This window comes from Gracilinanus agilis, chromosome 3, assembly GCF_016433145.1.
Source record: "Gracilinanus agilis isolate LMUSP501 chromosome 3, AgileGrace, whole genome shotgun sequence".
Classification (NCBI taxonomy): Eukaryota; Metazoa; Chordata; class Mammalia; order Didelphimorphia; family Didelphidae; genus Gracilinanus; species Gracilinanus agilis.
In genome coordinates, this window is record NC_058132.1 from 671,430,229 (window position 1) to 671,446,079 (window position 15,851).

Sequence of the window (15,851 nt, forward strand, 5' to 3'; positions counted from 1 at the left end):
ATCCTTACATTGGTATTCAATGTTAAATTGTAATTGGGTCAAATGAAAAATACAAATCAAACAAATGGTTAGATGGGCATTAGAGCTCTAAAAGTAAGATTATCCACATGATTTTCTGGAACTTCCAGAAGGCTACCATCTAATCTACTTACGTGTATAAAAATAAGTTTTCCTACATCTTTGCTGTAGTGTTATAAGATCAATGAGTGAATAGTCATGAAGTACCACAAGTTCAGTGGGACAATGAAGGAAAAAACTGTATTTGCTTGGAACTTGACCATGTATAATTGTGTTTGTTTTTGTTTGATGCATAGCTGTTCCACACCTTAAATTTGCTTCATTTTGTTGATGTAAAAATTTAAGCATTGCAGATAAGCATAAAACTGGTCATAGAAGAGCTAGCATCCCAAAGCATGATTTTTCAAAAGCCTGTCTTTGGTTTTTTTTTTTAATATTAAACTGCTGATAGTGAACAAGGGCACAGTAATTACACACAATATAGTGGAGAGATTTCTTTTTGAATTCATCTTTCTGAAAATTTAGATTTCATTCCTCGTTTTTAAAGGGAATATTTATTTGTACAAAATTATAAAATGCTAATTCTCATTTGGTGGCATTTATATGGATTTATGATGGTTTTTTTTAGTATCAACAATTCATGAGGGAAACAAACGCTATATAGGGTAGACTCTGAGAATTTGGGGACAAGGTAAGAAAATTACATATAAAGAAGATTTATGAATGTTACTTGTTCATATGGGGGTTCTTATCACATCTTATCAAGTTCTCTCCATCAAGCACATTGGAGTATCACAGATTTCATCAAAGAGAATTAAGGATTTCCATGTCTTACCAGAAAAACTAAAATGAGACTAATAATGTATGATAAATTGTGATCTAATTAATTATATTGGTCTACAAAGAATCTAAAAAAAGGAGTTTTAAAAGAATCTTGAAAAAAGAAGAGAGAAAGAATAAAGATTCATCAATGTCCTGAAAATGCCCTGGAAATGGAGAAAGGCAATTCCTGAAAACACCATAATTTAATGAAAATTCTCCGTAAAGACAATCCAGCTCCCTCTGTTTTGATTCTATATTTACTAAGACCGTTTAATCTGTAATTTGGTGCCCTCAATATAGATATTATCACCAGGGAAACACCCTTGGTCCCAATGAATGGTAATTCCTGGAATGTTGTCCCAGTGATGAATACTAGCATCCTGGTTTATATATTTAGTTAAGTGGAGCTTGATGGTTTTTGGGTGAAATGACAAAATCAAGTTTCTGCCCTTTCAAAGCTAAGGACCAGACCCAATCTCTTCTAGTATAAACTGTATCTTGCTATTATTCTGCTATTTTGTGCACTCATGGGGCAAGTTATATTCTCCCATAATACTCTGAAAAGTTCATTTTAGCTTCTGAGATTTTGAAGGTTGTTTCAAGTTTACTTTAGAGTTTAAGATTTCTCAAATTTGGATTTACATAATCAACAAATGGCCCGAGGACTAACTTATTTCAATGATGATTTTCTTTAACGAAAGAACCCAGCAGCCCAAAGAGCCCACCTGAAAACTGTTTGGCCCCAATCCTTTAGTGTAGTTCTTTCTTCACTGTCAGTAATAAGTGAATGCAACACTCCTCAGTGAGATTGCTTTGTGAGCTATCATATAGGGGAAATGCACTAGGGTTACTAGTTCCGATTCTAAAGGATGAAGAGTCATTCATCTATGAGTATTCTTTTAAAAAAGGGTTCTACCATTTAGTAGGGGATCCAGATCCTCAATGCAGCATAAGATTTGTCCACTGAAACTGGACTCTCATCTTGATGTAGATTTCTTCACTGACCTTGCATTTCTTAAGCCCTGCTGGAAAGTATTTAAGGTCTTATTTATCTACAATCACTAAATCTCAGGGAAATCTGGTTATTTGGGTAGTGTCTTATATTACCTTGAAACAGGAAATAGCTTCTTGTTGGCCAAAGCTAGCGCTGCTTTCTGGGAATCTTCAGACTTTACTTTTTCATCTGTTCTCCTTATTTTTTCCTCTGACTAGGGAGGAAACCAAATTTCCTTAGTCCTGAAGGAAAAAAAAAATGCTGTTTAATGTATGAGCTGGCACCAGATGCTTAATGGTTGCTATAGTCAACACCCTCCTTAAAAGGCTGAGTCATCTTTGCAAGATCTGCACTGTGAGATTCCCTGATGTGGTGCAATATTTATGGGGTAATAGTCTCTATTCACTAAAGCTGTAGCTAAAATATAATATTTACTATTATTTTGATAAAGTATTTAATATGATATTCACTCATCAAAATAGCCTGTGATGTAAATGTATATTTTTAACACCATAGTGCTTACTGACAGAGTTACTTTTTATCAGTGTGATCTTTCTGTATGTGAAATAGTTAATCATTAGATTTAATGTAGCAATGATTTATCCCAAGCCATAAGGAAAACATGAAGGCAAAGATTAAGACTTATAAGGTTTCTATGCTATTAAAATAAATGCCAATTACCATTTAAGAGGTCTTTCTGAATATTTTGTTTTTGCTTTCTTTCTTAAAAAGGTTTGTCAGAATCAACAGACTGACAAAGATCTCTCTCTGTCTGTCTGTCTGTCTGTCTGTCTGTCTGTCTGTCTGTCTCTCTCTCTCCCTCCCAATCTCTCTCTCTCCCAATCTCTCTTTCTCTCTGTCTCCCCCTACCCTCTCTTTCTCTCTCTTCAGGACAGGACTGAATTTGTGATTTTATTAGTCTAGGGAGCTCCCAGAGGAGGAAAGGTACCTTTTCTGAAACTTAGAGTCCTGGGACACTAAGAATTTCAGTGATTTACCCAGAGTCACACAGCCAATGGATGGTAGAAGTGGGACTTGAAACGAGGTCATCTGGGCTTTCAGGCTGGATCTCTATTTACTATGTCATGCTACCTTTCTCACTCTTTAAAGAATATTTTTAAGTATTTTTTTAAAGATGCACATGGTGGTCTCAATAGATTATTATTATTATTCAGAATGCAAAACATGTGAAAAGGTGCTTTTGAATCCCACATAGACTATGTTGCAGACCTTGATGTTGGGGTGCAGGCGCATTAAAGTCCTCTTGCTATATTCACTGTTGATGCCAAGGGCAAGTTCAACCTCTTTATAGAGCATCACGAATATCCTCACCCCTTGTTGCTGTTAAAAGAAAAAACAAAAATTAATGGAGGCAAAATGTTCTCAGAGGAAAACTTTCACCTTTAGATCATTGAAAGCCTTTGGGCATGGGGAGCTGATCTATCTTTCTCCTCCACTCTAAAGTCCTGGCAAAGTGAGTAACCTCTTGTTTCCCATTTATGATATTTCACCTTCCACTTCCATGAATTTGTGTAGGATATCTACTCTTCCTGGGATACTCTCCTTCCTCCCCTCCACTTCTCAGAACCTCTAGCTCTATTTGGTGGTCAGCTCAAGTGCCACATTCTTCACAAACCCTTTCCTGATCCTCTCTATACAGGCCTCCTCCCCTTCCCCACTTTGTTTATAATTTATGTATATTTTGCATTTAATTGCACAAGTGGTTTTGTTTTCCCCAATAGAACATGAGTTCTTTGAAGGCAGGGATTTTCGCAATTTTCTTCCTACATCTCCAGTGCCTAGTATCTAGTAGGTGCCTAATATGTGGAGTTACGTGAATTGAACTGAAGGGGAACATTCCCACTGATCATCATCTAGCTGTCACACTAAGAGGTTGAAGCAAGTAAATCAGCTAATAGCAGCAACAGGAAGGCTGGGCACACAAGCTAAGGAAGAGAAAGATAGGGAGGGAGGGATGCTGGCAGGGAGGAAGGGAAGAAGGAAAAATTGGAGGAAGGAAGGAAAAAAGGGAGGAAGGGAGGAAGGAAAAAAGCTAAGAAAGAAGGGAGGGAAGGAAGGAAGAAGGAAGGAAGAAAAAGGGAGGGAGAGAAGAGGGAGGGAGAGGGAGAGGAAGGAAAGATTCCATGAATAAAAATGAAGGGAGAAATGGGCTTTTTACTAGCTATGGTTCTCTTCTATGGAAAGCTCATAGACCATCATTGCCCAGTGGTGAAATTAGTTATCCAAAATAACATATCTCCACAGTTAAAATGCAAAGAAAATAAAATCTATCATTATTTCATCTCCCACATCTTTCTCATCCAAGTCCTTCTCTTTACCCATAAATCCATAACCTTAGTTTAAGCCCTTATTGCTTCCTCTTGCCTAGATTACTGCAATGGTCTAACTGGTCCCCTGGCCTCAAACCTCTCCCCACACCAATTCAAAGTGATTTTTCTTAAATACTAACCTGGCTACATGACTCCCTTACTCAATAAACTACAGGGGGTCCCTATCACCTTTAGGAAAAGGTCTTTACAACCTTGGTCCCGGGCTATCTTTCCATTCTCAGTACATGTTACTTCCCTTGTAACACTCCACAAAATTGCACACCGGCTTCTCATCTCCCATCTCCCAGCTTTTGCAATGATGATGCTCCATACCAAGAATGCCCTCCCTCTGCAGCCACATAGAATTCGTCTCTCTTTAGGAAGCAGTTCAAACATCATCTTCTACAGGAGACCCTTTTTGACACCCACAGCTGCTGATGAACACCTCCCCTAATTATCTCTTCCTAATGTATCCTCCCACCTCTCGTGATCCTTCTCCTTTGAGGGGGGATTCTACACTGGCCTAGCTTACATTTCCCAGCTCATGAGCTGGTCTCCATGGACCTCTTCTCTAAATGCAGAGAGTTTGGTGTCACCCAAAACCCTGCTCGAGTTGCACAGGCACATGTTGTCTTCCTCAGAGCGTGGAAGGTTCATGAGAGGAATAATGCTTTCATTCTCTTTCATATCCTTCCCAGGACTTACCACAGAGCCTGGCACACAGAAAGAAGGAATTGAATTATTGTGTTAATTGATTGATCACAAGTCTGCTAACTCCAAACTCAGTGGGGTTTCGCTGTATACTTGCCCCCCCAGACTTGAGAACTTATGTTGAAACTAATTTAATTTTTGAGCATTGAATACTTCCTCACTCCGCCCCCAAGTTATAAAATGGTTCAAGGCAGCTTGGTGGTACAATAGATATCAAATGCTCAGCCTGAGTCAGGAAAACCTGAGTTCAAATCTAGCCTCAGACACTTACTAGCTGTGTGGCCCTAGGGAAGCGACTTAATCTTGTTTCCCTCAGTTTCCAAATCTGTAAAATAAGATGGAGAAGGAAATGGCAAACCTACTCTAGTATCTCTGCCAAGAAAGCTCCAAATAGGATCACAAAGAGGCAGATACTTGAAATGACTGAATGATAAATAAAATGATTAAACAATAAATGAGCAGAAATGAGTCAGCCCAAGCAAGTTCTACAAAATACTGGGAGAGCTGACTCAGCCAATCAATAAGCCACTAACTTATTGTGCAAAGGAATTAAAGAGATAAGAAGGAGAATATGATAACATTTGAGCTGATAAATTTCTTTTTTTAGGGATGAAGGAATCTTAGAGGGTAATTAATCCAACCCCTTCATTTGGCAGATGAGGAAACTGAGGCCAGAGAGATTAAGTAATTAAGGCAAGAAGTAGCAGAAACCAGATTCTCACCTAGACATCCTGACTATAAAACCAGACCCTTCTTCTGTTCTGCCTATAAGTTAAGTAAAAGTGAAGGATGCATTATATTACTTCATTCTTTTCTTTTTCTGTGACCGTATCTATGCTAAGGACTTGGTAATAATCATAGTGGTATTTATTACCATACTTTAAGGATTCCTCTTGAGCATAAGATTAAATAGCCCACTTTGGAGGATCAGAAAGTTGCATCTTAGAGTTTTAGTAAGAAGACTGACTGGAGTCAGGAAACCCGAAGGTCCAAATCTCATCTCTGCCATTTCCTAGCTATGTAAATGGAATTGCGACCCTGGTCCTCATCAAAGGGACTGGGCTTTGCAAACCCTTCACCACTCGGCACCAATACACCTAGACCAGTGGTTCCCAAACTTTTTTGGCCTGCCACCCCCTTTCCAGAAAAAATATTACTTAGCCCCCTGGAAATTAATTTTTTTTAATTTTAATAGCAATTACTAGGAAAGATAAATGCCCCTGTGGCCATCACCGCCTCCCTGGATCACTGCAGCACCCACCAGGGGGCGGTGGCACCCACTTTGGGAATCACTGACCTATACCTTCATCTTTTTTATGGCCTCTAGAATGCAGCCAAACTTGGCCTTTTCTCTGGTTCTTAGAAGCAGAACCCCATCTTCATCTCTGTGCCTTTCCATGGTGTTCCTGTGCCGTGAGAGAGAAGCCCAGCCTCCCTTCGACAGGCAGCTCAAGAAGTACCACCTTACCCATGAACACATAGGATTCCTACCTCTTCTCTGCCACTGCCTCCCTAAGAAAAATCAGTTTATCTCGTGTGTGTGTGTGTGTGTGTGTGTGTGTGTGTGTGTGTGTGTGTGTGAGCTGAGAGAGAGACATGTCATTGTACAAATATAGAAAACAAGGAATGGCACAGTTAGGTGGTTCAGTGGACAGAGTGCCTGGCTTAGAGTTGGAAGGACCTAGGTTCAAGTCTAGCCTCAGACACCTCCTAGCTGTGTGACCCTGGGCAAATCATTTAACCCCTGTTTGCTTACCCCTTTACCATTCTGTCTTGAGTTGTGACAGAAAGTAAAGACTGACCAAAAAAGGGGCTATAGGGACAGGGAAGAGCACAATGTGTACCCTAAAAGTAAATATAAAGCATGTACCAAGGAATGTCAGGTTTAAGAGAAGCACTGAGCCACTCTGCCCCTCCCTATGACATTTTTTTTCAACCCTTACTTTCCATCTTAGAATCAATACTGTGTATTGGATCCAAAGCAGACAAGCACTAAGGGCTAGATGATGAGAGTTAAGGGACTTGCCCAGCTAGGAAGTATCTGAGATCACACTTGAACCCAGGACCTCCTGTCTCTAGACCTAGGCTCTCAATCCACTGAGCCACGGAGCTTCCCCCTCCTAAAACTCTTACAGGATGAAAGCTCCCTGTTCCATTTCTTTGTATCTATCCTGAGTGCCTGTCACATGGTGTTAATAAAGGTTTGTTAGATGAATAAACTATGGTACCCGAAGCTCTGAATATCTTCTGGATGAGAGAAGGAGAAAAATAGATGTGGAATGAATAAACCCAGGAATACCAGCAGTCTGTACAAAACTTCCTAAATGAAGGCAGCTAAGAGGCTCAGAGGATTGAGAGTTAGATCCAGAGATGAGAGGCCCTGGGTTCAAATCTAGTCTCAGACACTGCCTAGATGCATGACCCTGGGCAAGTCACTTTACCCCATTTGCCTAGAGCCCTTACTGGTCTTCTGCCTTGAAATCAATAAAAAGTATTGATACTAAGATGGAAGGTAATGGTTTAAAAAAAAAAGTTCCTAAACCAAACCCATCAAAGAGTAGGCCAGAAATTCAGATATCAAAGGCTGCCCATCTTTATCAATTCTAGAGACCCTGGGGCCCATTAACACAATATCCGCTCATGGCTATAAAAGCTCATGGCTTTAGCGTGTGGCTTTCAGCTGCTAAATTATTGAAATGAGGGGTGTTTACGAGCATATGAAAATGTCAATTCAGTTTTAAAAATTGATGATGCAGATGTTGCCCCAGCCAGGCTGGATGAAGAAAAAGGATGACGCGTTCAATGCATCACAAGGGAAATTAATCTAATGAAATCACCATTTCCTTGGGAGATTTATGCAGTTATCAGAAATTTAATAACAACGAGTTTCAGAGAGTATGGATTTCCATGAAAGGAATAATAAAGGATGATCCGTGTTAGTCATCATCACCATCTGGTCATTTGGGCCATGAAAAGCAGAGAGAAGCCATGATGCTGACATAATGGAGGTTAGACAAGCACTCAACCAACCAGAACCCAATGATGGGATACAAACCCAGGACCTAAGGGGAGATGTTGAGAGATGGATGAATAATGGATCTAAGGGTAGATGTGGGGAAATGCTGAGACCTGGAAGACTGTGCTTTGTGCTTCAAATTCCAGATGCCCCTGAATTCCAGTCTTGCTCTCTGGACATTTATTTTATTGCCTAAGAAATGGCATATCCAAAACTAATTGCAACCTCTGATTTCCCATTTTTCCAATCTATTGCAGTCTTTTCACAGTCCAATCTAAGGAAGGCTCACTGGGGTTAAAGGGGAGAGGAACTGACTTCAGATCCCAAGTTCTGCTACTTCCTACTTCCTATGGTGTCTCAGGCATATCAAGCTACATTTCTGAGTCTCAGTTTCCTCACATGCTAAAAAATGGCTTTGATTATATTTTATCTTAAGCCTTTCCTAACTCTAAATCTATGACCCAATGCCACATGCCACCTCTGGGTGGGTATTTCTGAAACATCCTTTTGATTATATCACTTCCTCGCTTATATTCCTTTAATAGTGAGCATCACCATTAGAAGGTTAAAACACCAGAAGAAAAGAAAGAAAAGAAATTGGGTAGGGAAGGCAACATTGAGTATGGAGAAAGGAAGAGAAATACTAAGCAGAGCATGAGTCAAGAAAGAGATGGCATATTCAGAGGAAGAACTGTAGGAGGAGAAACACAGATGAAAAATAACTGCTTGAACACATGGGCTGATGGGGATATTACTGGGGATGTAGACACTCAACGATAACTCTAGTCCAACTATCAATAATATGGAATTAGGTCTTGATCAATGATACATGTAAAACCCAGTGGAATTGTGCATCAGCTAAGGGAGGTTAGGGGAGTTTGGGGGAGAGGGAAAGGACATGAAACATGTAACTAGGGGAAAATATTAAAAATAAATGAATAAATAAATAAATAAACAAATGAATGAATAAATAAATAAATGAATGAATGAGTAAAGAGATGGCAAATGGCAAAGTATCGTCATGGGTTGTCAAGCTTGACATTGGAACTTTTATGATAAATCCTAGAAAAAAAATTAAAGTCATTCCAAATCACAGTGGAAAGGTGAAACCCTTAACTTCCTTGATAAGGATATGGATGATGATAACACTCATCGTGCCCCACTTTCTTTGTATACTTAGCACAGTGTTTGGCTCATAGTAATATTTACTGGTTGACTTGACAGGTACATTCTCATTCCATTTAGATTGGCTCAGATATTACTATGAGGAAAAATAAGGTAGTGAATGGGAAGCTTGATGGTGCAGTAGATAGAGCACCAGGTCTGGAGGCAGGAAGACTTGTCTTCATGAGTTCAAATCTGGTCTCAGACACTTATTAACTGTATGACTTGGGCAATTCACTTATCACTCTTAGTCTCAGTTCCTTTTCTATGAAATGAACTAGAGAAGGAGATGGCAAACCACCCTAGTATCTTAGTTTGGTGACCCTGAAGAAGTCACTTAGCACTGTGTGCCTCAGTTCTTCTTCTATGAAATAAACTGGAGAAGGAGATGGCAAACCACCCTAGTATTTTAGTATGGTGACCCTGAAGAAGTCACTTAGCAGCACTGTGTGCCTCAGTTCTTCTTCTATGAAATAAACTGGAGAAGGAGATGGCAAACCACTCTAGTACCTTAAGCTGTGTGACCCTGAGCAAGTCACTTAGCACTGCGTGCCTCAGTTCTTCTATGAAATAAACTGGAGAAGGAGATGGCAAACCACTCCAGGAACTCTCCCAAGAAAACCCCAAATGGTTTCACACAGAGATGGGCACAATTGAACAACTAAATCACAATAGTGAATACTTAGCCTTGGATCCAGGAAGACTTCGGTTCAAGTCCTGCCTCTGACACATACTTATGGTCACTGTCACTATGGGCAAGTCACTTAACTTTTCGGTGTTCTAGGCAACTCTCCAAGGCTTTGAGTTAGAGAGAAAATGTCTATCTGTACTGAGAAGGAAGCTCCTCAGTGTTAATTCCTCACACCAATGAAGTCACAGGTCCAATCTCCATCTCTACGCCCATTACCATAAATGCCTTTGGAGGGATGGGCTCAAATTCTATGTCTGATACAGACTGGCAGAAGAACTCAGAGTCAGTCACTTAATCTCTCTGTGGCCCAGGCAGCCTCCTCAGTTTCCTCATTTTTAAAATAGAAAGGATCGGAGGATATGTTCGCTACGGTTTGTTGCAAAGTTTTCAGTTGGACGAGGAATTCCCATCGTCCCTCAGAACCTGGACTGTAACAACAGCTGGCAGGATGAGAATGGTTAATGGGAATGCATTAGAAAAAATTCATTTCATAGAGTCAAACATTAATGGAGAAAAATGGCACCGTGAGATGGAGATGGTGAACAAGCAGCATATTGCTTTTTGATAAATTATGAGAAAAACAGGGGAATGATTATATTTCTCTCCTAATGTCCTGTCCCAATGCTGCCTCTTGGCATGGTGGTGACCCTGGCGAGGGGAACACAGACTGTCAAGGGTTTTACTAAGCTGAGAAAGGTTTCAGGCCCCAGAGACACAGTATATATACAGGAGGCATCTGAAGACCAGGTTAGCTAAGTTCAGAGAAGCTGGTCCCCAGAAGGCTGGCCAGCGGAGATTGATTTTTGTGTGCGTAAAAAAACTCACAAAGATAGAGGGGTTGGAGCAAAGGGCTGCTCTACATCCCAGGAAGGGCTCCACACACAGAGGTCATCATAGATCCACAAAGTAGAAAAGTAAGATTATATTAAAAATCAACAGGAGTTCTTTTTTTGGGGGGGGGGAGAAGACATGGCTACCAAGTACTTACTGCTTTCCGTTTGAGAATATAGTCTAGTCTCCATCGATTTCCTTCGACCACTGGGCGTTTCAGGAAGATTTCTGGACTCAACCTAAAATCATAAAGTCAAGTCCCTAAGTTATTCCAATGATCTGTAAAGTCAACTGAGTTTATATAATAAAATAATAAAAAATAATATTAATAGTATTTAATAATATTATCAAATAATATAATATAATAATAAAATAGAGAGATTTAAGAGCATCTTCCCTATCCTTTCCTGGGTTAGTAAAATAGTCCAGCACATATTTCGTGGCAGTAATAATAATAAAAAACAATAGCACAGCCAAAAGACATCCCATGAGTGACACTCATAGGAACTCACCGAACAATACGGTGTCAAAGAAACACTGAACAAATGGCTGTCATTTGTATTTGTGTGGGAGAAATGGAGCTCTTTATTATATGAGTTCAGGAGCAGGCCAACAGAAATTACAGAAGGCTTATCCAGATGTCAGATTTATTGAGGAACAAAGATTATGCAAGAAAAAGGTATAAATTGAACAACATATCCCAGCAGGTTGCAAAACATTTAGCAGCTATTAAATGCCTAGAAAGAAATTCCCCAGAACCAGAATTATGTGCCCAAAGCTCTTTAGCCTTCACAAATTAATAGCTGGTAAATTAGTGTACTACAAATATAAACCTCCAAATTTTCTTGAGAATTCAACAAATAAACTTTATTAGAACTAAGAAATTCTTAAAGACAAAAGTAGAGCCCACTGTTTTATGGACAAACCTCCTAAGGTGTAAACATGTTTTCATTGTTTTTTCTTTTATTTTACAACCCTTCCCTTCCCTTTTAGAATTGATACTAAATATTGGTTCTAAGGCAGAAGAGCAGTAAGGGCTAGTCAACTGGGATTAAATGACTTCCCCAGGGTCACACAGCTAAGAAGTGTCTGGGTCCAGACTTGAACCCTGGACCTCCAGTCTCCATGCCTGATTCTCTATCTCCTGAGCCTTCTAGCTACCATTATTTCATTCTTTATACTCTATATGCTTGGTATCTAGCACAGCACCTGGCTCATAATTATAATAATATAAATATCTGTTTATGTATATAAAATTCTAGTAAATTATCTTAATAAATTCTTTTTGACTGAACTATTAAAATTTAAGGACCACATTTTCAATAGATGTAGCTGGGCTGAATACTCGATTTCCAAAGCATTTGGAATGAAAAGCTTTAAGAATTTGAGATAGTGAAAGATTTCAAAACCATGTGAGAACAGGACGTGGTACTGTCATCCATATCCTGCCTGCCTGCCTGCTATTTGAGTTGTCCAAATAGCCTGGGTATTCACATCTTTCTAGCATGGAAACTCAAAGCCCAGCTGACTGCTGCCTACGTTCATTATTATTCACATATTGTCCATGTCTCTTACTTTGACTCAGTGCTAGGTCATGATGGGACCAGAGGAGGAAGTGGTCCTAACCCAGTCACTCTCCCATCTCCATCCTTCTTCCCTGGCATACTGGTCCAGTCCTTGTCCCAGACCTCACACTCATTCCTAGCTCCAATCGGTAACATCTCTGTTCCCACTGCCTGCCGGGTACAGGTGGGGAGCGAATCTCTTCTTCCACTGTAGTAAATGGAGATACCATGTTAGACCCCCATAGTGGATCTAGTTTGACATGGGGGGGGGGTCTAGAATGTCTAACTAGAATGTCTAGAGTGTCTAGAATGTCTAGAGTGTCTAGAATGATTGTACTTAGGTATTTTAATGCCTAAACAGGCTTTTCTGGGCTGGCCATTCTGGAGAATGACCATCATGGTTATCAAATGATAGTAATCACAATAATGTTGCTGCAGATGGAGATGAATATAATACTTTAAGATTTTAAAAGTATTTTCCATGCGCTATTTTATTCCTTCCTCAACTCAGGGAAATAAATACTTCTCCCCATTTTATAGAAGAAGAAAATGGGGCTAAGAAAAGCTGTGACTTATCCCTCCCCAAAATGATGGAGGCAGCTTTTATTTTGGAGGTTGTTTTCATAAGATATTAGTCTCTGAGTCATTATTCATTAGAAGGTAGACAGGAGGACAGAAAACATTCGGTCAGCACCATGTCTCTTCAGATACCTAAGAGGCTGGGAATTTGTGCTTTATTTTTCTGGAGGGTCAAGACGGACATTATTCTCCTTCAGACAGCAAAGAAATGTGTTTTTAATGGCAGCCATTATGGCTGGTCTCATTCATGTCTGGGCTTTGCTTTTTAAGAAGTATTAAAAAGAAGGAAATACCTACTAAATATGGAATTCTACTTCTTACGTATGCCTGTCTTTAAAAGTTTTATTTTGACAATGAAACAAAAACCAGTGGGGATGTTATGTGGAGAAGGGATGGAAAGATAAACAATTAAGAAGAAAAGTTCTCCCACTACAGAGAGTTTCAGATTTGGAGTCAGCAGGGTCTTGGGTTCAAATTCTGTCACTGACAGTTGGTAATTCTGACCATATGCCAAATGTCTCTAAGCCTCAAGTCTTTTCATCTACAAAATGGGATAACATCATCACCTATAGTACAGTGAGGCCCCAATTAGTGTGAAGAATGAATCGTTTGGAGAGGTAGCATTATTGAAATTTGCACTGCTTATTTCCATTGGCTTGGACCCAATGACCATATTTTGCTTAAATATAATTCTGAGTGGAACAAATTCAAATATGTGTCACCTTTGCAGGAAACTGATTTCCATTTATTGAGACTTAGCTATGCTGTAGGGCTGTCATGATGCCCAAAAGAGATAATACATGAAAGCACTTTGCAAACCTTATATGCTATATAAATTTGGGGCACCTGGTGGCACAGTGGATAGAGAACCTGACCTGAAGTTGGGAGGACCTAGGTTCAAATTTGACCTTAGATACTTCCTAACTGTGGGTCCCTGGCAAATTACTTAGCCCATACCACCTAGAACAACTAGAACTACTTAATATTGATTCTAAGACAGTAGACAAGGGTTTTTTTTCCGTTTTCTTTTTTAAGTGCTATCTAAATGCTACATTTCAGCTAAAATGGAAAAATTTTAACTTGGGTCTTTTTGATTCCAGCACTGTATCCACCACAAAAATCTAATCTGGCAATTATTGTGTAAATATTTTTTCACATAGTTATATCTCCCCTGATCTAGCTAGCTAGCTAGCTCTCTCTATCTATCTATCTATGTATCCATCTATCCATCTGTCTGTCTATCTAATCTATCTATCTATCTAACCATCCACCAATCTGTCTGTATCTATCTATCTGTCTGTCTGTCTGTCTGTCTGTATATGTTTGTCTATCTGTCTGTATCCATTTGTCTTTCTGTTTGTCTGTCTCTATATTATCTCTATCATTTATCTGTCTGTCTTTCTAATCTATCTATCTATCTATCCGTCTATCTATCAGTCTGTCTGTATCTCTGTATCTGTTTGTCTCTATCTGTCTATCTAATCTATCTATCTAACCATCCATCAATCTGTCTGCATCTATCTATCTGTCTATCTGTATATGTTTATCTATCTTTCTGTTTGTCTGTCTGTCTCTATATTATCTCTATCATTTATCTGTCTGTCTGTCTTTCTAATCTACTATCTATCTATCCATCTATCTATCTATCCATTTGGCTGTCTGTATCTCTGTATCTGTCTCTATCTGTCTGTCTGTCTATCTATCTATCTATCTATCATCTATCTATCTAACCATCCATCTATCTGTCTGTATCTATCTATCTGTCTTTCTGTATATGTTTGTCTATCTGTCTATATCCATTTGTCTGTCTGTCTCTCTATCTCTTCTATCTATCTATCTATCTATCTATCTATCTACCTATCTATCTATCTCTCTGTCTGTCTGTCTATCTGTCTCTCTATCTAAATCTAATTCCCCTGGTAAAATATAAGCTCTCTGAGGCAAAGGATTGTTGGGGCTTGGGACAGAACAGGGATAAAAGCTTGTTGCTTTAATGGCTGATTATTCCCAATAACCCTAACATGATTCAGCTGGTTATTACCATATTATGTTGTATCAGCTTGCATTCTATTGTCTGGCCTACATTCTATCGTATTGTATCATTTTGGAGATATTTTTCTATATCCTACTGTATTGTATTGACTAACTAAAGCATCATTTTCTCGCTTCCTGACTGTGGTCTCCCACTGTTTTCAATATACTTTTAGAAGAAAGAGTCTAAAGAAAAAATGGAAATTGCCTGGAAACTGAATTCTTAGGAGGAAAACGACAACATTTGCTACGACTGAACACTTCCATGATGCCCTTTTGGTTTGTCCTATGGATTTTGGTTGGGAAGACAAGTAGGCAGAAGCCCGAGTTAAAACAACAAAGAATGCTATGATTCACCCCCCCTTCTAACTGATTGGGTTTTACAGGCGAGCCTTCCACCACTAATTTTTATTGGGAGCGACCACAGACTTTGAAAGGGAGGTCAGAAAATCTGACCTTCATTCAGCGCTGAGAAGAAACCCGTCCACATGTGCCCCTCATCCCAACCCTCCTGGCTGACATTTCTAATGCTGACCCAGAAATAAAACTATTGCATCATCCAAGAACTAAGACTCGGAGGTTCGTGTGCATCAAAGTCCCAAGAAATCAGAGCGAGGACCAAAGGAAGGCTTTGTCCCTGAGCGGTGGCACCCACTGGGTCCTGCAGTCCTCGCTGGAGTAAACAGTTGGGTGTCTCTTTTCTAAACAACAGAAAAAAAAATCTCCAAGCTGAAGGTATTAAGGCCTTGCCTGGATGCCAAGATTTCTGAAAAGGCCTTTGACTGGAGCCTTGAGCTGTGAGTTGGTTTAGACGATTGCCAAACCATCTGGTCGTGTTTTAGTTTCCACAGTGTAAGTCCTTTGCACAGGGCCCCGCATTGTGGGAAACATGGAATGGGGAGACCTTTAGCCCAGAAACCCACGTATGAATACTAACCACCAATCCGTGATAAAAATCTCTTCTTTGGCTTCTTCCATGGCATTCGCTATATCTTCAAAATACCCTTTCGCATTAACATACCTGCGAGAAAAAAAAAATGTTATTTTAAATTTTTTTCACCAAAAAGCAAAACAAACCTATCGTGGCAAAGCATAAGAG

General features: G+C 39.5%; 1 protein-coding gene across 1 annotated transcript in view; it reads right to left on the bottom strand.

Moving 5' to 3' along the window:
• Nucleotides 1–15,851, bottom strand: part of PLD1 (phospholipase D1) — a 153,532-nt gene that overhangs the window by 93,565 nt on the left and 44,116 nt on the right. Inside the window, exons 8-11 of the mRNA XM_044669553.1 lie at nucleotides 15,690–15,773; nucleotides 10,735–10,816; nucleotides 3,020–3,175; nucleotides 1,948–2,048 (exon numbers count right to left, since the gene is read on the bottom strand). Of these exons, the coding sequence (XP_044525488.1) occupies nucleotides 1,948–2,048; nucleotides 3,020–3,175; nucleotides 10,735–10,816; nucleotides 15,690–15,773 (423 nt within the window). The remainder of the gene's footprint in view (nucleotides 1–1,947; nucleotides 2,049–3,019; nucleotides 3,176–10,734; nucleotides 10,817–15,689; nucleotides 15,774–15,851) is intronic.